Source organism: Haliotis rufescens, unplaced genomic scaffold (assembly GCF_023055435.1).
Source record: "Haliotis rufescens isolate VD_foot unplaced genomic scaffold, xgHalRufe1.0.p SCAF_12, whole genome shotgun sequence".
Taxonomy (NCBI): domain Eukaryota; kingdom Metazoa; phylum Mollusca; class Gastropoda; order Lepetellida; family Haliotidae; genus Haliotis; species Haliotis rufescens.
This window is the reverse complement of record NW_025963802.1, coordinates 22,413,362-22,439,802: the sequence shown is the minus strand read 5'-3', so window position 1 is coordinate 22,439,802 and position 26,441 is coordinate 22,413,362. Positions and strand designations below refer to the sequence as shown.

General features: G+C 40.0%; 1 protein-coding gene across 1 annotated transcript in view; it reads right to left on the bottom strand.

The window, feature by feature from the left end:
* Window positions 1-285: 285 nt before the first annotated feature.
* LOC124143244 overlaps window positions 286-26,441 on the bottom strand; it is an 87,847-nt gene continuing 61,691 nt past the window's right edge. The window contains exons 34-37 of the mRNA XM_048393443.1: window positions 26,056-26,283; window positions 21,792-21,906; window positions 19,836-19,977; window positions 286-1,103 (exon numbers count right to left, since the gene is read on the bottom strand). Coding sequence (XP_048249400.1) covers window positions 920-1,103; window positions 19,836-19,977; window positions 21,792-21,906; window positions 26,056-26,283 — 669 coding nt within the window. The 3' untranslated portion in view covers window positions 286-919. The remainder of the gene's footprint in view (window positions 1,104-19,835; window positions 19,978-21,791; window positions 21,907-26,055; window positions 26,284-26,441) is intronic.

Below are 26,441 nucleotides of genomic sequence, written 5' to 3'. Positions count from 1 at the left end.
ACAGAAATTTTGAACAGAAAGATTACAATGTCAGACCACATCGTGCTTATTATCTCCGACGGGAAGGCATACAGACAATGGACTGGACCGCTACGTCCCCTGAAACTCCCACCACAGCATCTGTGGGATGTTCGCGGGCGGAGAGTGTACGCAAGAGACCAGCACCCGCCAACGTGGTCCAGCTTGGAGTACAGATCTCCATTCCTGTTTGAATATATTATGAAACTTAACGTTAAACGTTTAAAGTAACAGATCATTTGCTACAAACCAAAAAGATAATGAACGTGCAGATATCTGTGTTTATTGTCAGGACAATCAACAAGTTTAAGGTACAAGGTTATCATATACATGATCACCAATATGTCACACGTGTAAGCAAATATATAGGTGTAATCAGTCCCGTATTCTGGAGTGAAGCTGAATAATACCTACATTTACTCACATAATTATTTGTAATGATCGTTTAATTACACATAGTTTCATTCAATCCCAAATAATGAATGAATTTATATACATACACATCAAACTTAATTTGTTACTACTAATGAGAAATGACAGCACGCATGACTTAATTTGAATTACTGTTTCTGCGGACTATAATCAATGGCTGATTGCTTCATGTGCACGTGTGTCTTATTTGTAAACACATGTCTAGGAAAAAGCACAGCTGTACAGCTAGTAATGCTTTTACTAGTTTTACGAGAGCGTAATCATCAATGTGGTGGAATTTAAGTAGTGTGTCGTTATACCTATGATCATAGAGTATACATAGGCAATATAAACAAGATATATAATTGTTTTATTCAAATCAATATCCTCATCCCTAACAGTAAAATAACGGATTACTTGAATTGTGACTTTTCGTCTACAACACGTCTGTCTGTTTGTCTTTACATACAGGGTGATCAGCACAGTACACCTACTGTCCCACGCCACCTAGTGTCTTCGTCATCTCGGGGGTTGTCAGGGAAGATGCATTACCGTCGTACGCCAAGTTGCTGAAGCTGATGTCCCTGAGGTTGGGGCGTGGCATGGCAGAGAGACGTGACTGTGGAGAGTCGTAATGCCCTTCCTCCATGAACTTCTTTCTCCGTGCCGGGGCACTTCAACATCGAAAAATACAATAATTGTTTACAATCGTGTTGATGCAGTTATAATTGCCATGCACACTATTTTGATGAATAAAACCATAAAACCACAAGACAATTACATGTACAGCATGGGTGCATGACTGAAGTAAACAATATAAACCTGTGAAATGTGAAAAAAACATAACATTGTCTCTATATTCTGTGACGAATTTGGGAACAACACAAATCTATTTAATTAACCAGTGGTTTCAAATCAAAATATCCACGTGTAATTATGTTTGCAACAGCTGATTTGACGGCAGCTTTACTGTGGATGCGAATATTTGATATAGAAACGTATATTTTTATTGTCTATCTTTGTCGGTGTTTGAAATAATAGTGATAGTGTACACTTATAGGTGTGGTATGGGGTGGTACGGTACATGATGGTATTTAAGTTTTGGGGCGACTTGGACCATTAAAGGTCTATTTGCGCCAAACACATGAAATGGATCTAAACAAATGCAACGTGAGTAATGAAAATGTGATGATCAACCAATCTGCTTCCTGACCTAGTTTATATTTCTAAAACCACAGGTAAACACTATTTCATTTCTGAAAAGTAAATACTTATTCCATAAAAATGCAGATAAGACAAAATAGTAAAACCTATAAAATTTTATTTTTTTAAATACACAATGTATGAAAGTATTAGTTTTCTATAAAATATTGTGCAGATACGAAGTCTAATATTACCCGCTGAAATGAACCATAAAATATGTTGGGACAAAAAATTGAAATTAGATAAAGTGTGCCGTCTTTCTCAAGTACTGCACTACTTAAATTTAGGGGACACGGGTGGCCGAGTCGTCTAAGGCGCCGCGATTCGCTGTGCAGAGTTGCGTCCCTTGGGCACGCCAGAAACCTATGATTGTGGTTCGAATCCCGGTTCGTCCTGATTATGTTTCTTGGTTTGTCAGCACCATACCCGTGCTCGTGGGTTTCACCGAAGTGGCAGACTTCTGAGGCCTGCATCACTACGGGCTTTCCTCCCACATTAAGCCGACACGCCGCGATATAACTGGAATACTGTTGAAAGCGGCGTTAAATCCAACTCACTCACTCTTAAATTTAGTCTGATATGATCTTTGCATTCATTTTAATAATGTTCATAAGGAGTGCATACAGGGAAGACCTCTTTTTCAGCTACACTGCGGTTAGCATTAAAAGACGAAGGCTTGAAATTATGACTTCCTCACGTTTCTTTCCTTCAACGAATTGTCCTATTGGTTTTTACAGAAGGACATACTGATTGCATGTTGTCCCAGCATCGCACGACTGTTGCAGGCTCGTGGTGAAAGAAGTTGCTAAAATGAAGTCGAAACCTTTTGGTTGGGGGCTGACTTCAAATATCGTTACCCCAGGCTTTTGCAAACCAGATTTATCGCAAGTTGGTCTGCTGTCTCATTTCCATGAAGCCCAATTTGAGCTTGAATCCACATAATATCACGCGTTAGATATTTTGAGTTCAAAAAGTGTATACGGCTTTTATATTTCATAGACAAATTCACTTCGAGAACCACTGGCACCAGATTCAGTTGCCATGGAGTCTGCCATACTCATGAACCCATCTTAGAGCTTGAAGAATACTGAGGGATGGTCATTTAGCCTGAAGACACTTGAGATGCAAAAGTCTTCAATCACATATGCCCAGCATCTTTTGAGGCATCAGTAAAAATGTGCGTGAAGTTGGTACACTGTTCAGTTAAGAAATTCTGACATACAGCTTGTATGACATTTGAACTAATGGTTGAATTTAGATTTTAAAAGCCATTGTAAAGGAGAAGCATCTGGAGGAGCAGAGGAGTCAACTGTGTTGCATTGTAAAACTCCATGCCAAGCAGCTCAACCCAAAAGGGGACCTTTTTGCAGCTGAAAATATCTAATCTCGATATAATATTCGAGAGACAGAAGTTCATGACGAAGGCCTAGAGGCATTTCTACACATTCAACTTAGCTGAAACTTAGGTAGTTGTAACAGCAACCGTGCAAGTTCGCAATACTTTGACTGAATGCTATCAAGTTTACACAGATAATATTTTGAAGCAGACATAAATACCTGCGGCCACAGGCAAGCTTTGGTTTTATTAATGATTTATAAAGCAATAACATTGAGGATTTATCTGCACCCCACTTCGTTTTGGCAATGTACTTCAAAAGGTTTATGACCTTATTACATTTGTCCACAACATGATATATGTGAGAATCCCATGCTCAGTCGCTGGATAGAATAAACACCAATACATTTAAACTCGCTTAGAAATTCCATTTTGGGGATTTCCATTTCTGAATTGATTCAGTGACAAACTTGAATTTTCCAAACCGTCTCCAAAGTCACCCGCCATCAGCAAACTGTGCTGCATCTACATTTTATGGTACATTAGAGCAAATATCATTTATCATTATATTGAAAAGCACGGGACAAATAACTAGCATGAAAGGTACCATTTCAATCAAATGCATTCCATTTGTCCAATGCGTACTTGAATATACCTTTCAGAAAGAAACGATCGAATCCTACTGTATATGTTGCCTCTTATCCACAGATTCTGTAATTTGAACAGGGGTCATTGTCTCCACATCACACATGCTTTTTTCAATACCCAGGAGGACGCACAACATATACTGTTAATTGCATAAAGCTCTTTTTGCTTCAGTCTGGCGTCGTACATAATGATCTGTACATGAACGTCCATTTCCAAAGCCTGACTTCATTCTTGAGGGAAGCCTATTGTAACGGTAGTCAGTCAGATATGGTAATAAGATATTTTAATAGCGCTTTATTGTTTCTTCTCATTAGTGGTGAGTATTGTTTTTAGCTCCCTTGGGGTATGGAGCGAGTACCATGCTTTCCGGTGAGAATGGCCTATGTTTATCCGCATTCCGTCAAGATGTTTTACGGATTTCAGGGAATTGGACAACTGTGAGTTCTCTATATTAGAAATTCTGTAAAATAAACATCATGAATACTCAGTTTCTCCGTTCAGAGTTTTCGAAAACATTATAGTAAAACATCGATTGAGTGGAAAGAACGTGTACCGGGAGTAAGTTGAATTTCAATAGTGTCAGCATGGATTTGAATATTGACAATATGAACAATTGTGATGATGATTTAAGTAGCCGTGCGGCTAAACCTACACAAGAATACACTGATTATAAGATTGAACTATGTGTCAAACGTTTCAAATCTGCACTATCTGCATGGCGTCGGCAGGCGAGTAGTGTCATGAAGTTAGTATCTGACAGTGTGGACATATCTGAACTGCGTTCAATTCGTGATTGTTTAGAAGACCGTATGGCAATTGTGTGTAGTGAACATGGGAAACTTACTGAATTCAATTATTCTGATGAACATTTGCTTGCAAAATTTGACGAGATTGAATCAAAACATTTTGATTTAATTAAATCCGTGAGTGATAAACTGTGTGAACTTGAATTTGGTTTGAGTGAACGGAAATTCGCTGACAGCAAATCATGTAAATCTGTAAAGACTAAGTCATCAAAAATGTCTAATGTGTCAAAACTGTATGAGACCAAAATTGCTGCTACAGCCGAAGCTGCAGCATTAAAGACTAAATTGAAATTTCTTGAAGTTGAAAATCATAAGAGAGCTGAGCTTGAAAGGTGTCAAACTGAAATGAAATTATCTATGGCTATGGCACAATTAGAAGCTGTAGAGAAATTAGAAAGTGAAGTGAATGAGGATTCTGTTCATTCTCCTGCTTTATGTCCGGATGGAAAAAACATGTTTGTACCAGATTATATTGACTCAGTTCAGGTTGAGAATCTGACACAAAGTGAAATTAAAGCTCCACATGAGTCATGTGTCAAAAGTGACATTGTGAATGTAGACATAGAATCTGTTCCGATTAAAAACGGTTCAAGACTCGCAAAATGTTCTGTTCAGTCAAAACTCTCAGAATGAAGATTTAATCAAGGCCTTAGCAAATCAGATAAACATTGGGCGTTTACCTCCACCAGAGCCAGGAACTTTCTCTGGGGACCCTCTAATGTACCCAAAATGGAAAAGTGCATTCAATGTCCTCATAGGGAGGCGAGGTATTCCTGAAGGTGAAAAAATCTATTATTTGCAACGCTATCTTGACGGACAAGCCAAAGAGGCTGTCGAGGGATTTTTTCTTTTATCGTCAGAGAATGCATTCAGTGAGGCGATCAAATTGCTTGATGAACGTTTTGGAAACCATTTCATTATTGGAGGTGCGTTTCGTGACCGTCTAGATTCATGGCCGAAACTACCAGCAAGGGATGGTAATGCATTACGTAAGTTTGCAGACTTTCTCAGACAGTGTGAAACAGCAATGTCAAGCGTCAGATCACTAGACATCCTAAATGATGAACGTGAAAATCGTAAGCTTATTCAGAAGCTACCTGATTGGCTCCTCAATTGTTGGAGACGTAAAGTCGCCGAATATAGGGAACAGACATCAGAATTTCCTAAATTCTCAAGATTTGTGACTTTCATTGCTAAGGAAGCAGAAATAATGTGTGATCCTGTCACTTCTTTTCCCTTGGAATTGAAACATGAGAACAAGTCCCGGAACACTCGTGCATCGTCACAGCATCAGACAGCTAAACGACCACATGGTACAGTGTTTGACATAAATCTGAGAGATTCATCTCTAAGCACTGTCACAGGTAAATTAGACAAGAAATCAAATGTGAAATTTGAAACTTGCCTTTTCTGTAAAGGTCAACACAAGCTTGATGATTGTGAGACATTGTTGTCTAAACCTTTGATTGAAAGAAAACAGTTCTTCATAGACAGTCAAGTATGCTTTGGATGTCTCAAGCCAGGACATCTTTCAAAGTTTTGTCAGAACAGGCTAACATGTAAGACATGCTCACGTCTTCATGCTACTATGTTACATGGTGATCTCCCTAAACCTTCTGAGGGGACAAAGCTGAAAGGTATTAGCCATCTCAGTAATGGAAGCAATTCTGTGGATAAGTGCTCCATGATTTTACCCATGTGGGTATCTCATTCCGATAATCCGTCAAATGAACTGTTGACATATGCAGTGCTGGATACCCAATCCGATGCGACTTTTGTGTTAAAGGACTTGTGCAACAAACTCGGTGTCACAGGTACACCAGTTAATCTGTTGCTCTCTACAATGACTTCAGCAAATGCACATGTCAGAAGCGAGAAGGTCAGAGGTCTTCAAGTTCGAGGAATGGACAATGTGTTCAGGATTGCTCTCCCTGGAACATATTCAAGGGATGTGATACCAGCCAATAAGGACCATATTCCGACCCCCGACAAAGTGCAAGCATTGTCACACTTACGACAACTGTGTGATGTATTGAAGCCAACATACGATGTTGACATCGGTCTATTGATAGGCTATAATTGCCCACAAGCACTCATACCTCGTGAGGTTATCGCACCAGTTCAGGAAGGTCAGCCATTTGGACAACGTACCGACCTGGGATGGGGTGTTGTCGGTATCATTGATCAATCACAAATTGAGAACTCCAATTCAATTGGCATCAGTCACAGAGTGATGTCATGTGAAATTCCGCTCAAGCTACGTCCGCCGTCCGAAGTTCATCTATCTCAAAGAACATCTGTGAAGGAGCAGTTTGTTCCAAATGATGTGATCCGCATGTTCTCTGTAGACTTTAATGAGAATGACTACAATGCTTCCAACATCTCTCATGATGATAGGATATTCATGAAACAGATGGAAGAAGGCATTCATGTAGCAGAAGGACATTATGAAATGCCGCTTCCGTTCAAGGTTGGAACTCCAGAGCTTCCAGATAACAAGAGGATGGCATTTCAAAGACTTGATGGACTAAAATCACGTTTCCGTAGAAATCCAAAGTTCCACAGTGACTACTCCGCCTTTATAAATGCCATGATTAAAGGTGGACATGCAGAGGAAGTTCCTGTAGGTGAATTACATGCATGTAACAGATGGTATATTCCGCATCATGGGGTATATCACCCTAAGAAGCCAAATAAAATCAGAGTGGTTTTCGACTGTAGTGCCAGATATAATGGCAAGTGCTTAAATGACTGTCTCCTGAAAGGACCCGACTTAACCAATAATCTGTTAGGCATGCTCTGCAGATTTAGGCTTGAACCTGTTGCGTTGATGTGTGATGTGAAACAAATGTTTCACCAGTTCTTTGTCAACAAGGAACACAGGGACTATCTAAGGTTCCTTTGGTGGAGAAATGGGAACGTTGAGGATCAAGTTGTCGAAATTCCGAATGAAAGTGCATCTTTTCGGTGCTGTGTCAAGCCCAGGCTGTGCCAACTTTGCACTAAAGCAAACAGTGACAGACCATGTGACAGACATAAGTTCAGCCACAGCACAGTTCATCAAGAACGACTTCTATGTCGACGACGGATTGTGTTCTGTTCCTACACCCTGTGATGCAGTGACACTCATTAATGAAAGCAGAAGTGTATGTGCAATGAAAGGCCTTCATTTGCATAAGTTCATCTCCAACTCTAAGGAGGTCATGTCAGCTATACCGCCTGAGGATCATGTAAGTGGTGTTCAGGACATTGAGATTGATTGTGACGCCTTGCCAACAGAAAGAGCTTTAGGAGTACAGTGGTGTGCAGAATCGGACTGTTTCATGTTTCAGATACAACTTGACAGTCACCAGGACAAAGTTGTCACAAGACGCACAATATTGTCAATGGTTAGTTCCATCTTTGATCCAATTGGACTACTAGCCCCAGTTATTCTCCGAGGTAAAGCGATTCTTCAGGAGTTGTGTAAGGATCAGTATGATTGGGACACTCCGGTATCTGATGGTATCCTCAAGGCATGGAATGCTTGGAAAACAGACTTGAAATCACTTCATGATTTGAGAATTCCAAGATGTGTGAAACCACATGACTTTGGGAATGTTGTTGCAACAGAATTGCATCACTTCTCTGACGCAAGTATGACCGGTTATGGACAGTGCTCCTACCTCCGATTAATGAATGAACATGAACAGGTACATTGTTCTCTGATAATGGGTAAGGCACGGGTTGCGCCAATCAAATCCGTCACAATTCCGAGATTGGAACTAACCGCTGCACTTACATCAGTCAAAGTTGGACAATTCCTCACTCATGAATTAGATCTCGGCGAAGTGCAAAACTTCTACTGGACTGACAGTCGAATAGTGTTGGGCTACATCTCAAATGACTCTCGCAGATTTCATGTGTACGTAGCCAATCGTATCCGACAGATCAGAGACAAAACGTCACCTAAACAGTGGCATCATGTAAGTTCATCTGACAACCCTGCTGATTGTGCATCCAAAGGGTTAACCGTCAACAAACTGTTGACATCCAAGTGGTTAAGTGGCCCAGACTTCCTTTGGGAAAAGGAGATTCCATCACCAAACTCTACTTCCGAATACTTCGTGGCAGCTGATGACCCTGAAATGAAAGGAAAGAAATCTGTGGTACTTGCCTGTGAGACAGATGAGAACAGCCCTCCGTACTCAATACTTCAGCGCTTGGAATATTTCTCCGACTGGTTCCGTGCCAAGCGTGCTGTTGCTCACTGTCTGAATCTGAAACGAAAGCTTCGGAAAAGTAAACAAAGAGATTGTGAATCAGTAGCTGGTTCAGTGCAAGTCAAAGATATTGAACAAGCAGAGATTGTAATCTTAAAGTTGGTTCAGGAAGAAGCATTCGGCGAAGAACTGAAAGTGCTTCAGTCCTTGAATCAAACAGGAACATTCAAGAACGAGAAGGCAACTGTACGCAAAACACATTTCTGAAATCAGTCAGTGCCTTGTATCGTCTGGATCCATTCCTGGACAGCAATGGGATCTTACGTGCTGGAGGACGGTTAAAACGTGCTCAGATTAGTGAAAACCTTAAGCACCCTGTTATCTTGCCAAAGAAGCACCACATAACAACACTTGTTATCCGCCATTGCCATGAACAAGTTCATCATCAGGGAAAAGGTCTAACACTCAATCAGATCAGATCAAGTGGATACTGGATCATAGGTTGTAGCTCAGGTGTGTCCTACTACATTTTGAAATGTGTTTCGTGTAGGAAACTCAGGAGCAAGGCTCAAGTCCAGAAGATGTCAAATCTTCCAAAATGATAGGACAGAAGAAGCTCCTCCATTTTCATTCTGTGCAGTAGACTGTTTCGGACCCTTTTATATAAAGGAAGGGAGAAAGGAGTTAAAGCGATTCGGTGTTCTGTTCACATGCCTGTGTTGCCGAGCAATACACATAGAGACTGTTGTGTCAATGAGTACAGACTCATTTATCAACGCCCTAAGACGCTTTATGTCAGTGCGTGGTCCGATCCGTCAACTACGATGCGATCAAGGTACTAACTTTGTAGGGGCAAAGAACGAACTGTATGGTGTTCTAACAAATCTTGATCAAAGAAAATTGAGACAATTCCTATTGCAGAGAGACTGTGATTTCTTTGAGTTCAAGTTTAACCCACCATGTGCAAGCCATATGGGTGGTGTCTGGGAGAGGCAGATTAGAACTGCAAGAAACGTCATATCTGCTTTACTTCATGACTTTGGATCACAGTTGGATGATGAATCCCTCCGTACTGTGATGTGTGAAACTGCTGCCATTGTAAACAGCAGACCCTTGACTGTTGACACTCTGTGTGATCCGTCCTCTCCAGAACCTCTGACACCAAATAACCTTCTTACCATGAAGTCTAAGGTAATCCTTCCGCCACCTGGAACATTCATTAAGGAGGACATGTATTCCAGGAAGCGATGGCGCAGAGTTCAATACATTGCTAATGAATTCTGGAGTCGTTGGAGGAAAGAGTATCTGCAAAGTCCTCAGTTGCGGCAGAAGTGGACTGCCCCATGTAGAAATCTTTCTGTAAACGACATCGTGATAATCAAGGACGACAATATTCGAAGGAATCATTGGAAACTTGGACGCATCTCAGAAGTGTACCTTAGTGAAGATGGTCTAGTCAGAACTGTGAAAGTAGACTGTGGTGAATCAAACTTTGTGAGACCAGTTCACAAACTTGTGCTTCTCTTAGAAAAAGAGAACTAACTGTGTTCAAATGTGTGTAAATTCATGTTCCGAACTGTGCTAAATTCATTTTCGGGTTCATTGAACTTTGTGAGTGATGATTCCGAATCCGATCCGAACTATTGAACTTTGTGAGTGATGATTCCGAATCCGATCCGAACTATAAACTTTGTGAGTGATGATTCCGAATCCGATCCGAACTATAAACTTTGTCACATTGATGTGTAATTTCATGTTTATTATTTTGTATGATTATGTGTTTTGACAAAAAGCATTAACCTTTGTTTATTGTCAGGGTATGACACTTGCCTATCTGCACTTGCAATACTGTATTGTTAGCCAAACCATTGTGTTTATATGTATACCACATCAGCATTTCTCATTGTTTAATGTAAATTAGGTTAATTCTAATTTCGGGGGGAGTGTAACGGTAGTCAGTCAGATATGGTAATAAGATATTTTAATAGCGCTTTATTGTTTCTTCTCATTAGTGGTGAGTATTGTTTTTAGCTCCCTTGGGGTATGGAGCGAGTACCATGCTTTCCGGTGAGAAAGGCCTATGTTTATCCGCATTCCGTCAAGATGTTTTACGGATTTCAGGGAATTGGACAACTGTGAGTTCTCTATATTAGAAATTCTGTAAAATAAACATCATGAATACTCAGTTTCTCCGTTCAGAGTTTTCGAAAACATTATACCTATCCTTCTCGAGAAAATAATTCAATTAGGTTTTGTGACAATTCTTGCCATACTTTTGTGTAGATTGGAAGTTAATGAAATTAGTCTATATGAAGCAGGTATAGTTGGATCCTTCCTTGGTATTGGTACTCGGTCAATGATTGCATGTGTCCAGGCTTCAGGAATAGTCATGGAACTCCAACAAATATTTTGTACATCTCGGATAACCAAAAGACCAGAATCGGACATATGCTTAAACACCTTATAACATAGGTCCAGGAGAGAAATTGTTTGTTTTCACCATGGCATCTTTAAGTTCATCGTCCGAGAATGGGGTGTTTAAGTCAGAACTAAAGTCCAACAAGGCAGCAGAAATATCAGGAAAACATTAGTTTCATAACATTCTTTGAGTTCTTTGAACTCCTTCGGGAAGTTATCGCAGCTTCCAACTGTTTTACATTGTTGAACTAGTGTATAATCCTTTCAAATGTTGGTCACTCTACTGCCGTCTACGTCTAAGACGTAGGTATACGAGGGCTGGTCAAAACGTTCTAAGTCCAACAAACAAAACGAACATTTGTAAAAGTGTTTTTAATTATATTTTTCAACATAATCTCTCTGTTTTTTAAAAACACAAATTCATATTGATAGTGATGCTTTTCAATTCCAGTCGGGAAGGAGTTTTCTGAAGCCGTCCTGAAAAACCCATTCCTCAGCTTTGAGGTCATCGTTGTCGTCATAGCGCTTTCCGTGAAGGTGTTCGTTTCAGTTCCACAGGTGGAAATCACTTTGTGCCAGTTCCGGCGAGTATGGAGGGTGAGGAAGGGCTTCGAACCCACATTGTCGCACAGCAGTCTTTTCAAGTCAATGGGTGTGAGGAGAGCCATTGTCATGAAGTAGTAGAAATCCAGCAGATTTTCTCGCCGTTTTTCTTGGATAAAATGTCTCATTTGGTGAAGCAAATCAGCTTATTAGGCACCGGGTATCGTCTTTTGACTTTCTAAGTAATCAACAAGGATCACATCCTTTGCATCCCAGAATACAGTGGCCATAACTTTCTTCACTGATCATGGAGACTTAAATTTCTTTGGTGCTGGAGAAGCAGAATGGTGCCATTCCATGGATTGACTCGGGATCATAGTGGTAGACCCATGTTTCATCACCCGTTACTAATCTCTTTTTGAATTTGACGAAATTATCCTCAATTATCTCTAAATTTTCTCTGGCAATGTCAGTTCTTTTTTTTATTAAAATCAGAATTAAGAAACTTTGGCACCCAACGAGCAAATATCTTATTCATCTGTAAATGTTCATGTTTCAATATATCTATGGCTTAGACCTGTGTCCTCCTCAAGTTCTATCAAGTTCCTCAGTATACGTTTTTCTGTCTCCTTGATTGAATCTTCATTGATGGAAATTGAGACACGTCCAGACCTAGGGTCATCATCAAGGCTTGTAGATTTTGGGTTTGAATTTGTCATGGAAGAACGGAGATAAGCATACTATTCAATGGAGAGCAGCGAGTTCGGTACAAAATTCTCTTTTACGCGATTAAATATACATGTACCTAGCACAGTATGTTTATCTCCTAATTAACCTGTGGATTTTGCATTTATTGTACTGTACGTGCATTGTGGCATTTTGTAAATGTTTCTATTCTAATTGATAAACTCCCGTTAACCTGCAGTGTCTTCTTGGTTTTCAGATAATCATCCGATAAACATATATTTCAGATAAACATACACACACGAAACAAAATTATTTTTCTATCAGCACTACCGGGGGTGACGTTATCAGGGGGCTTATGTTGGTATTAAACGCACTCTGCCTAACGTTTAAGTGACCCTATTCTGTAAGAAGTAGCTCTCTTCTTTAACACATCCCACAGCAGCATCACTTTGACGTCCGTATAAACAGAGTGCCTGTACGCCTACATCATCTTTGAAAACCTACCCTCATGAATAACACCGCGATTGAAACAGGATTTCTTCATAATGCGAAACGTCGCATGCGTCAGAACTGGAGTGGTTGCACGGTGGCTATCGAAACGTTGATAGCTTTTGACTGGTCCTGGTATTAACGATGGTCGTCTTTGTTGAGGAAAGACAATCAGGAAGCGAGCTTAAAACACCGTGTCTTCACCAGAATGAAACACCCTTTGAAGAACTGCTTGAACATTTATCAATATTTCCACTTCAGAACTTATTACATCTGTCATTTAATAACCGGAGACTTGCTGAAGGAAATCAATTAGGTACTGCTTTAAGCTCCGAAACGCACTCATATGTGTAGTGATGGCACTTTTTTTGCTCTTTTTTCCTGCCAATCATGTACAATTTGTCATTTGCTATTAATGCGTCAACCAAAAATCAATAGAAACCAACTTTGTCCAAATCGAGACATGTCATATCAAATTTGAAGTAAGAATTGCTGCAATTTATCATCAAAGAAGTCCGCAGTACAGATAATTAATATGGTCTGTCTCCGTATCTTAATAGTCCTGGGTTTGCTAAATCAGGCACCGCCATCGACATTGACGATCAGTCTGCATAACCATTACTTAGAGTGATTTGTAGGGTAATAGCAATGCTGGCTATACCCAGATCAACAACACCCATGATCAAGCTGGACACAAGGGCCGTGCAGTGTGTCAGATCCTGGGATACATTTATATGCACCTGTACAAAGTAGTTTATTAGTTAAATTGTAACACAGTTACTCCATTGATTAAGTTGCCATTCCTTGTGCCACTTGCTCTACGGGCGCTGAGGCAATAGAATAAGTCAAGAGACGGAGTTGAGAACCCATGTTCGCTTTTTCCCAAGTTCCCAAGTTTTTCCCACTCGTCAAACTCGAACGCTGCTAACCTTTATATACACTTAGCAATCGTGCGATAGTTTCCGCAAGTAATAGGTAGCAAGTTAGATGCTGTTGCAGCACGTTAACATGTGCACTAAACCAGGAACAACACATGTAGGTGCCCCAGAGTGAACATGCGAAGAAAGGGTTCTACATGAGCGTTTAGAAACTACATATTATGAAACCAACACAAAAGCTGAACTTGAAATGATAAGAGGGAATTGTAGGGGTAGATATAATGTGATAGCTATCTCATAGCGCTTTAAACCTAATGATCATTCAGACCTCCACGAAGTCATGTACACACGTGTATAACGCAAATTACCAGTAATGTTTACTGACCATATCACCAGCGGTGCGCCAGCCTGTTCATACTTCGAACAGAATGTCAAGGAACGATTAACGCCTTGTTGGATATATATATATATATATGTATGTATAATATGTTATTTAAGTTATTAATTATTTTACATGCTTCACTTTTCTGTGCATTATTTATATAAATTCTTGTTGCCTGTGAATATCACCTAGAATGGACATATTTCCACAAAGAATTTTAACGACATGAACATGGAGAAAATCCATTTGGAATCCCGGCTATTTAATGTAATGGGTTTACTGGAAAACTAATCATGACTCGGTTCACATGACGGCCTATCACACAGTTGATGATTAATCACTGAGTAAAACAATACGAACAAAATACAACCCAGGTACAAGGTGGCAGGCCAGGGTATGCTAATATAGCTGAGGCCAAATGAGCTAACACAAAACCTGAAGCATTTCACTACCTGGCCGACTTACTGACTGCTGGAGGTCCATATGTTCTCCTTGCTTGTGGAATCAAATCCATCATTACGTTACATCAATACGATACCTGACATTAGAAGCATTGCACATGATCATGTTATGAAATGTTAAGATCGCCTGCGTCGTTAACCGGCCTTATAAAAATGAAGAAATATTTTTCCACAACAATTCTCAAGAAATCAGGACATATAAGCGTGGGGCCGGGGTTGGTGTATCTTATTTTTAACATGTCTACACATGCAGTTATATGTTCTGTAAGCTGCCATAATGTTTACTGAATCCCAGCAATCGTCTGTTTATTTTATAGCTATTTAATCCCTTGAGGATTGTTGTGGAAAACGCCACAGAATTCAGAGCGGTGTTCACGTCCTTGTAAATACACAGGTCTGGCTGCCCCAGTAGCCATCCTCGAAAGATGTCCTTAAATAGCTTCTAATAGCATCAGAGTCTTGGGTATACACCTTTCCGTGGACACCTTGTATTGACAGTGACTCACAAACACATGCTTTTTGATCATGGAAATGGTTTTGTCGCTTATTCGTGCTGGATGACTAGAAGCGCCATAGAATCCCCATTAGATAGAAGCTACCTACATATCTGCCTCTATATGAAGGGTCGTTCTCTTAAAATTCAAATCTACTGTCTGTCAACATGATGAGATAGAATCGTTGATTTTCTGTAACAGCTGCTTGTTATTAACCAGCGTATTTCTCTAAACTAAACAAACTAGAAAAAAAACTATGACTATTCCTATGAGCTAACAACCCATCCGAATGTACCGACAGTTGAATGGTTTTCTACCGCACAGTAAAGAGCCTATTCATACTACTCAATGGGACAGTCGACAAAAGAAAACATAATGCAGTTGGAAACAAAGAAATGTTAGTCCATCATAATATAATGGATAGTGTTATTGATGCGAACCAATCCGATAACGAACTTGGGATAACGATCCTATACATGTCAGGTCAACCATCGAAAAGTACTTAAAGTTTTATTCATTTCCGTACATCGATGCTGATACTTTGAGAGCATTGTGAATGTGTTATGTAAACAACCACAGCTACAAATCATTAGGCACTATTTGAACAACTCGGCGGGTCACTCTAATACAGGTTTCGCATTTTCTAAACTTATTTCACTGAGTGAAATGTCTTACAAATGCTGTAAGAATAGCGTTATACGATAAACTGGGATCATCACACTTGCGTGTTTCCGTATCTTAAATACGATATATTAGAAATGCAAAATATGGATTAAATTAACCAAACGTCGCTCTTTGTGTTCCTTATACATGATAGTTATGATGCGGAAGACCACTCAGTTAATAATCTCTGTGTATCATTACCTCAGCGATTTCGTAACACACTGAAGTAATTCTGAAATAGGATATTTAAATATTGTGATACAAATGTCTCGATTATTCCTGATTAATTTGGTATTGTTACATAAAAGTGATCGCAACATTTTTCAAACAAAGTCAATAAACATCCAAGTCTAACTAAACAGTGTGCATCAAGAGATCATTAGGGCCGGTAATGCTGTCTCCATCTGCTTACTGGCTCACTACTCTGGAATATTGACACTCACACGGAACTACCCACGTCTTCTCAAAGTCGGGGCTCGTACCGCAAATCGAAACTAGGCGCAAGCCCTTTAATTATAACTACACAGTTTACTTTCCTGTAACTGATCCCCGAAACTTCAAAACTGGAAGATAAAAACTGAAAAGCCTCGCTAATTGAGCCAGGTAAAATTGATTCAGGTATGGGCAATCCATACGAAAAGCCTCGCGGCTCGGAACAAGTCTTTTTTGATCTCCCAAGAAACGCGGTGCGTGGATAATTGCGATAAATCCCAGCTTTCTTTGAAGTAATTATTTCTTTGACATTTGATCCCGGCCAATACTTTATTGCTCAATTAAATCTTCCGTTAGCCCGAGAAAGTAGTATATACGAAAGCGGAGACAATATCTTTGAGATAAAAGAAGGGTGAATTTGGAATTATGAGAGAGAGTTGAAGGGTTTTTTATAATGGGCGGTCCACAGTGGCCGCGTATAGCTGGAGACATCATTAATTGCAATACATGGACATACCTGAGATATGACAGCAATAAAATGTAACCAAAAAGGACGCAATTGCAATTAAATCTTCGCGAACTATTGATAAATGTCGTGTTAATTACATATCCCTTAGATTAATTTCTAACTCCTATCGTTTATACAGATTTAAGGACCAATGTATGATCTAATACCCGTCATGCAACAGTGACATATCTTGTTAATGCCGTCACAGGAGTACCGCCTTGTCTAAAACTAGGGAGGTGAGTACAGAAATAAATTGTCTTTAATGGGTTGATCGGTAAACGAAATATTGGCTGGAGAAAAAGCTGCATACCTTGTCACTATAAAACTACACCCAAATGGGTTCTATTTTTTAGACGTCCATTAAATACTGATGATTTCTCTGTGTGAGTTAATTTCTATTGATTTCTATTGATGTGTTATCTTTCCATGTATAATTATTACGACATAAAACTTGAAGGAATTGGGTATATTGTAGACACATCCATTATGGCGAGCTATTCAATGTTATCTTGCCTGAGTGCGGCATGAAAGGGCTATATTAGTGTTACATTATAACATATATAGAATGGATATCTTTTATGAGCGTGGTCGTTTCATTTCCCTCACGATACGGATGTACAAATGAAAATTCATTTTCTGACGCATAAATGACACGAAATAATTATATTATTAAGTAAGCGTAAGAGATAGCCTCTCTTATTCATTTTGATTACTAATTCAATTACTAAAGCGATTAACGTGTTTAAATCACGCAGTGGATCATAACTGCAAATAACACTCAAATTCAACATCGTCCAGACTCATATTGTCATCAGCTATTCAAAGAGCTCATTACTGAAATTGAAAAGGACTGCAAGCGAGATACCGGAGAGTGTATTCGCATTTTAGAAGATGCAACAATAGTTTGTTATTCGTTTAGCAGGGGCGGATTAGATATACATGCAGTGTGGAGTACTCTGGTGAATAGTGTCGTCAATGAAATTCCTCTTTCACACACACACGCACACGCTCTCTCTCTCTCTCTCTCTCTCTCTCTCTCTCTCTCTCTCTCTCTCTCTCACACACACACACACACACACACGTTGCAGCCTGTGTGGACACATGCAACGACGCCTTGTTCAACACACACACACACACACACACACACACACACACTCTCTCTCTCTCTCTTTCTCTCTCTCTCTCTCTCTCTCTCATTCTCACTATACAGTGGCGCATCTACATATATGCAAAACAACAACTACCTACACAAATGGTTTTACTTGCCTTACGCGGCAATCCATTGATCTGTCCGATAGAGTAACTGCCCTTTTTTTAAGGGAAGCTACTCTAACACTAGTCTATGAGACGTCACGGCCACAGTCAAACGTTGTTGATACTCGGCCTGTCCTGTCATAACTTTACGAAGTGCAGTCAGATGTACACACAGCAACAAAACGAAACAAGGTAACAATTCGAACATATTTCGGCCAAATCCAAAAGTTCTCATTTGTCGAAAAGGTTCCAAGCAGCAGAGGTCTACAAGCACATATATGGAAACTGATCCCGCTTGGCTAGTGCCCTCGCAAAACCTTTTCGCAATTTATATCTCCAAAGTTGTCAAAACGTGTACAGTGCCTTAGATACGTCACAGTTAGACATTAACTTTCACTTTATGAGACTATTCCTCTGATAATGATAGCAATTATACCAGTTGTTTCTCCAGATTTCCGATGGTTAATTCTGACTTGATCGCCGAATGACAAGTGCGACGCCACGTTTGTTTATAATCACAGAAAGTAGTCCCTACTTGACTTTTGATATTTGCATCTCTATCCGCATATGACCCCAACAGATATCGTTTTTATCCGTTGGCTTTATTCTGCCGAGAAACCTACCCGTTATATGATAAAACGCGAGAAAACATGTAGAGATACGCAATTGTATCTCCTACATTCAGTGTTTCTCTATTCATTGAACGTACATACGAAAGCTTGTTAAAGAAAGAAAGTTGGTAGTGACTTACATTTGTCAAAGAAACAAACACTAATAATAACAATAATAATAATAATAACAACAACAACAACAACAACAACAATAATAATAGGTCAATGTACGTTGGAGATGAATATTTAGGCGATTGGTAAAGCCTCGTGTTGGTACTGTAGGAAGTATATGTGCGAACCACGGGATAAGCTTTTCCTAACACCACAGTGCACGTACAAAAGCACGGTGAAATCATCCCACTTGCATCACACGCGGGCAATCTCATCAAAATCAGATCTATTGCTCTGATACGATACCTCTCTGCACGTAGATCTGAAGAACTTCTAATCTACCAATCAGTGTCGAGGATTCTAACTTTTCCGTACGAGTGATCAAATAATTCAAAGATCATCTCAGCATCTCGAAACCAACTGAAACTACAAATTCAGAGGGTAGAAAATATAGCGGAACTATTATATTGTTGTGGACAGTTCATACATGCTCTTGTTTCCGAGTGCCGTGTCATGCACACCCGGAAAAAGGGGGTTCCATCGAAGGAACATGTGTGTTCGGTGTGGATTTTCATAAGTACAAATAAACGTTTCCAAATCGTAGAGGTTTAAACTCGTTTAAGAAAGCTGACAGCTGATTGGCTTAAGGAGCCAAGCAGGCTTCATTCAGATTGGGCTATCAACGTTCACGGAATGTCCACCCAACGTAGAGAGTATTTATGTAATAGATAATGACTTGAACCGGCGACTGTGTTCTCGCATATCAGTATAGACATCTTTGTATATTATTATTATATAAGGTCATCGACCGTCTCCGCGTCCTAATGGTAGAGCGTCCACCTTGAGAGCGGAAGGTCCAGGGTTATATCGCATGCCGCATCATACAAAAAGACGTTAAAAGATGGTAGTTGTTGTTGATGGGGAATTAAGGGGCTAAAACAAGGACTGGTCGGCTCGGAGTCCGTATACTGTTGTGAGTAGGGTATTCATGTTAAACTGCGGAATGGTATCTCAGTGTGCTAGCATTATAAATCAACATAAGTCCGGACTAGTACACGCAGACACACACACACACACCTTTCACCTTTCATAATATATCACTGCTAAGAACGGACTTCGTTGAACGATTCCGTTAAAATCATAAGCGTGTGTTTATGAATCGCTTACATATATTGATGGTGCCAGGTGTTCGCGAAAAGGTGAGCATATCCTGCCCACCCACCGCTGGCATCCGTGGATATTTTCGGATAATATACTTCAGTTGTTGCTGTACCCCGTACCTTTTCCTACATATGATGACAACTCCAGCGACGATTACGACAGCACAGACGGCGACGACGACAGCAAGTGCAATGGTGGGCGTGCTCAGTCCATTTCCTGTCTGACCGGAAGCTGACAGCTTGGTGGCCGTACAAATAGGGTCTAAAATAGACAATGGTGCAAATGTACTTTCTGATTCTAGTCTGACGATTTCACCTTCCACCTTCCGTCAGTATGTCGTACCATGGTTTACAGGATACTGGTCCACTGGCTATGTGCAAGAGCTAAGGTTTATAAATATCACGTCATTAATATTTATATCAGTGTTCCTGGGCTTTACCTCGTGGTAATTCCGGATCGGATCTTGTCACAAATAACCTTTTTTTTTGGAGGCAGAGGAGACTAAATCAATTGGGTGTTGAGCATGGAGACTTGGTACTGCATAACGTGTGACGTTGAACTTTTTTACAGTACAACACCACACCACAGTACACAGTATGTAACACCATTTGGATGTAATGTTATTACAGTACATCCTCACAGAATGTTACACCATGTCATATGTTATGTTATTACAGTACAGCCTCACAGTATGTAACACCATGTCTACTGTAATGTTATCACAGTACACCCTCACACTATGTAACACCATGTAGCATGTACTGTTATTCCAGTAAACCTAGACGGTATGTAACATGTACTGTTATTACGGTACACCTAGACGGTATGTAACACCATGTAGCATGTACTGTTATTACAGTACACCTAGACGGTATGTAACACCATCTAGCATGTACTGTTATTACAGTACAGCCTCACAGTATGTAACACTATGTCATATGTAATGTTATTACAGTACAGCCTCACAGTATGTTACACCATGTAGCATGTACTGTTATTACAGTACACCTGGACCGTATGTAACACCATGTAGCATGTAATGCTATTACAATACACCCTCACAGTATATAACACCATGTCATATGTACTGTTATTAGGATACGCCAAGACTGTATGTAACACCATGTAGCATGTACTGTTATTTCAGTACAGCCTCACAGTATGTAACACCATGTCATATGTACTGTTATTACAGTACACCTAGACGGTATGTAACACCATCTAGCATGTACTGTTATTACAGTACACCTAGACGGTATCTAACACCATGTAGTATGTACTGTTATTACAGTACACCTAGACGGTATGTAACACCATCTAGCATGTACTGTTATTACAGTACAGCCTCACAGTATGTAACACCATCTAGCATGTACTGTTACAACAGTACACCTAGACGGTATGTAACACTATGTAGTATGTACTGTTATTACAGTACACTTAGACGGTATGTAACACCATGTAGCACGTACTGTTATTACAGTACACCTAGACGGTATGTAACACCATGTAGCATGTACTGTTATTACAGTACAACTAGACGGTATGTAACACCATCTAGCATGTACTGTTATTACAGTACAGCCTCACAGTATGTAACACCATCTAGCATGTACTGTTACAACAGTACACCTAGACGTTATGTAACACCATGTAGCATGCACTGTTATTACAGTACACCTAGACGGTATGTAACACCATGTAGCATGTACTGTTATTACAGTACACCTAGACGGTATGTAACACCATGTAGCACGTACTGTTATTACAGTACACCTAGACGGTATGTAACACCATGTAGCATGTACTGTTATTACAGTACACCTAGACGGTATGTAACACCATGTAGCACGTACTGTTATTACAGTACACCTAGACGGTATGTAACACCATCTAGCATGTACTGTTATTACAGTACACCTAGACGGTATGTAACATCATGTAGCACGTACTGTTATTACAGTACACCTAGACGGTATGTAACACCATGTAGCTTGTACTGTTATTACAGTACACCTAGACTGTATGTAACACCATGTAACATGAGTTCAACACATATGACAATTGTCATGAACCTGTGCCTCTTGTCCAGTTCGCCTCATTGGTATGTGGGTCACACAGCTGACACTTGTCGCCTGGCATCCCGTCGCCCTCCCGGTAGCAGGCACCATTGATGAGGCACGTGGCAGCCTGTGTGGACACATGCAACGCCTTGGTCAACTCTCTCTTTCTTCGCATTTTCGAAGATGCAACAATAGTTTGTTATTCGTTTATCAGGGGCGGATTAGATATCCATGCAGTGTGGAGTACTTTGGTGAATAGTGTCGTCAATGAAATTCCACCCCGATACGTCCTCCTCTCTCTCTCTCTCTCTCTCTCTCTCTCTCTCTCTCTCTCTCTCTCTCTCTCTCTCTCTCTCTAAGATGTTATGATTACGAATAAGGGGACAAATTAACTTTATTCGGCAGCGACTACAAGGACAGCAATTGGGATAAATAGAGGCCGTGTAAGTATGGTAACTGTCAGGAATGAGATGGACAGATCCACACGTACGTGTCTGAGTAACGTTGTATCCGTGTAAATCAATATCTGGTGTTGCCACCCCATACACGGATTACCTCCACAATATGTCTCCTCATTCTCAAAATCAGACGCCTGGTCCACAACTGTGGGATATGTTGCCACTCATCGCGCACTATTTGGGTCAATTCTTGGAGATGTGTTGCCACTCATCGCGCACTATTTGGGTCAATTCTTAGAGATTCTGTACTAGAGAAGAGTCCCTGGCCCCCTACCCTACATCCCACCGGACCAAATAGATGCCCGATTGGATTCAGGTCTGGGCTTCGAGACGGCCATGGCAGAGTCTCCATGGCGTTTTTTCTAGAAATGGTCAGTCATAGCTCGTGCTCGGTGGGGTCGGGCATTGTTGTCCATGAAGACAGGACGTGTGGCAAGTGCATGGTTATCAAAATGTGGCACATAACAAAACCAATATGTTATCTTGATTCCTTTGTCTATTTAATGTCCCCTGAACTGTGACCAGATCAAGTTTGCAATCAAAGGGGAAACATGCCCCATGCCATCACTGAGCCGCTGTTTCCAATACAATACAATCCAACGAATCATTCTGAATGACCTCAACATCCAGAGTGTTCGAGCCTGACACATATAATTACGGGGGAATATAGCCATCAGTATGACCGTCTGTCCGTCCGTCCGTCTGTAATCATTGTTTGTCCGGAGCATATTTCCTAAACCGTACAACCTAGCTTCACAAAACTTGGTACACTTACCAATCAGGCTCGGTAGTAGTGCCTTTTGCAATTTAGAGATTTTTAGAATTTTATATTTTTGTCGTTTCCATGGAAATATGATAGCTCACATACATACCCCCGCTATCCCCGCTGGTCAAGAACAAATAGTAAATAGTGTGTTAATTAATGAAATATTACATATTTCTAACTGATTTTAACTTCAATGTTTTAAAAACTAAGATTGAGTTCCAGTGACAATTTACCCCCCACCCCCACCCCCAATCTCCCATGTTACCAGTGTTCACTACGAGGAAGTGGATCACCATGAAAACCTTTGGAAAAAAATTTGATTGAGGAGTTACATAAGAAGAATTATCAAAAGGACCAAAAATTGTTGATATAAAAACACATAAAAAATGGAACAATATCATGTTAGAAAATCAATAAATTAATAATTTCCATCTAGCCTTAACAGATATGGTAAAGAATTCATAAATTCAAACTGACACAATGCACAGATACTTATGATGATCTACATGAGTGGAAACAATTTTGGAAAATATATTAGCTATACAAAACCAGTCATCAAAATTTCTAAATTCCATCATGATTCCATGAAAACAGCAAAAGAGAAAACTTTCAGAATCTTATAAAAGATAAAAAACAATCATAGTGGTTAATGTAGCAAGTTTGCTGAAGCTATGATACATAATATTGTATACATGGATCGTACAAAAACTCTACCCAAAATTTATGTTTCACCCTGATTCCATGGAAACGGCAAAAATTAAAAAATTCAGAATCTTCAAACTAGCGAAAGGCACAAGTACTCATTGTGGTTAATGTGTGTAGAACGTTTAGTGAAGCTAGGGTGCATAGTTAAAAAGATATAGGCCGTACAAAACACCCACCCTAAAAGTTTAAGTTTCTTAATGTTTCCAAGGAAACGGCAAAAATTAAAAAGTTCAGAATCTTCAAACTAGCAAAAGGCACAAGTACTCATTGTGGTAAATGTGTGTAGCAAGTTTGGTGAAGCCAGGGTGCATGGTTAAAAAGTTATGGGCCGTTCAAAACACCCAACCTAAAAGTTTAAGTTTCTGATGTTTCCATGGAAACGGCAAAAATTAAAAAATCAGAATCTTCAAACTAGCAAAAGGCACAAGTACTCATTGTGGTTAATGTGTGTAGAACGTTTGGTGAAGCTAGGGTGCATGGTTAAAAAGTTATTGGCCGTACAAAAGCTCGGACGGAATGACGGACGGACGGAAGGACGGATGGACGGACGGAAGGACGGAAGAACGGAACGCTATATACCCCCGACTTACTTCGTAAACGGGGGTATAATTAAGAAATTTGAGGGTAGTGCTCTTGTCCGGAGCATATTTCCGAAACCGTATAACCTAGCTTCACAAAACTTAGTACACGTTACAATCATTCTCAGTAGTAGTGCCTTTTGCTATTTAGAGATTTTTAGAATTTTTTATTTTTGTCGTTTCCATGGAAATATGAAATTAGGAAATTTGAGGGTAGCGCTCTTGTCCGGAGCATATTTCCTAAACCGTACAACCTAGCTTCCCAAAACTTGGTACACTTACCAATCAGGCTCAGGAGAATTGCCTTTTGCTATTTAGAGATTTTTAGAATCTTTTATTTTTGTCGTTTCCATGGAAATATTATGAACTTAGGAAATTTGAGGGTACTGCTCTTACCCAGAGCATATTTTCTAAACCGTACAACCTAGCTTCGCAAAACTTTGTACACTTAACAATCAGGCTCAGTAGAAGTGCCTTTTGCTATTAAGAGATTTTTAGAATTTTATATTTTTGTCGTTTCCATAGAAATATGATTAAATTAGGAAATTTAAGTGTAGTGCTCTTGTCCGGACCATATCTCCGTAAACCATACAACGTAGCTTCTCAAAAGTTTTTACACCTATCAAGCAGGTTATGTAGTGGTGCCTTTGCTATTAACAGATTTTTTTCTTTTTTTTTCTTTTTTCAATTTAAATTGAAAATTGATGAACTTAGGGTAATGTCCTCGTCCGGAGCATACCTTCTAAACCATGCGACAGAAATTCACCAAACTTTATGCACTTATCAATCATGTTCACTAGTAGTGCAGTTTGTTATTTATAGATTTTAATCTTTTTAATTTGCTACATGAACCAATATTTAATAACCTTCATTATATTTCTGGTTTTGGCATCAGGCGAAAAGATTTCATTGCCAATCTTAATTCATTTGAAGGTACACACAGTTTACCGAAATGCCACGTCGGGGGGATATGTCATCTTCGGATGACTCTTGTTGTTTGTTTGTTTTGTTTTGTTTTTTGTTTTGTTTGGTTGTTGTTGTTGGGTTTTTTGTTCTTGTTTTTGTTTTTTTAGGGGTTTTTTTTAGGGGGCGGGGGACAGAGCAGTGGACGTCTTATTGGTCTTCTGGTCTTCTGCTGCATTCAGTCGACGCCTGATGGTGCTAAGAGACACCCTGTTGTGGGTATGCCAGTAATGACGAAGAACAGTTTACGTTGAAGATGGCAGCCGTTTTGCCCTTGCGTACAAGGCACTGGTCTTCCGTGAACGTACTGATCTCAGCAACACGGGCAATAGTCTGATATGACATGCCAGTTTGGTGCATACCAATGATTTGCCATCTTTGAGTTTCTGGGATAGTACGCTCAGGCATTTCACTTACAATCGTTCCAAAGACAGACTTTGGAATGGGTAGAACTTTTCTTCAAACTTAACAGTAAACTGAATTTTCTGTTTATCAAACATGAGTTTCTCTTTAGAGACCCATTATGTATGCATACGGCTCGCATAAATGCACAATAAGGTTGGGCAGATAAGGTGGCTCGCATAAATGCACAATAAGGTTGGGCAGATAAGGTGGCTACCATTCTACAGGCAGATGATGTGTCAACACAGAGTGTACCATTAGAATCCCTACATTGTAAATGAACTCCCAATTTCACGTCAAATTTGGTGGTGCGATACTTGGAAATGGTACATGTTGTCAATGATAGGAAGGTATATCTCAATAAAATAAAACGAGGCCTATACGTTTTATGTCCGCTAACAAACCTTTCTGCTACATGAAGCTTCAGTCCCCTCCTCATTGATGTCACATGTATGACAGTCATCATACACAACATGGAGATAGGTCTGGTCACTGCGCTGCTGACCGTTGTTACTGACCGCTACCCTGGCGCTGTGAGGGGGGCTGGGGAGGGTACATACTACCTGGTACATGCTGAGGAACGTGGCTGGGGCGGGGATCCACTGGTCAGTCACCACCACGTGGGATGTCACCTGCGTAAGGGAAGTCACGAGAAAAGGTGAGTTATTTGTAAATGAAAGCCATTTAACTATTGCTGACACTGATTCCTCTGTAACTCCAATTAGGGAATGAAACTAGTGTTTTTAAGTTAAAAGTTAGAAACATGTACAATTATTGCCATTCTATCATG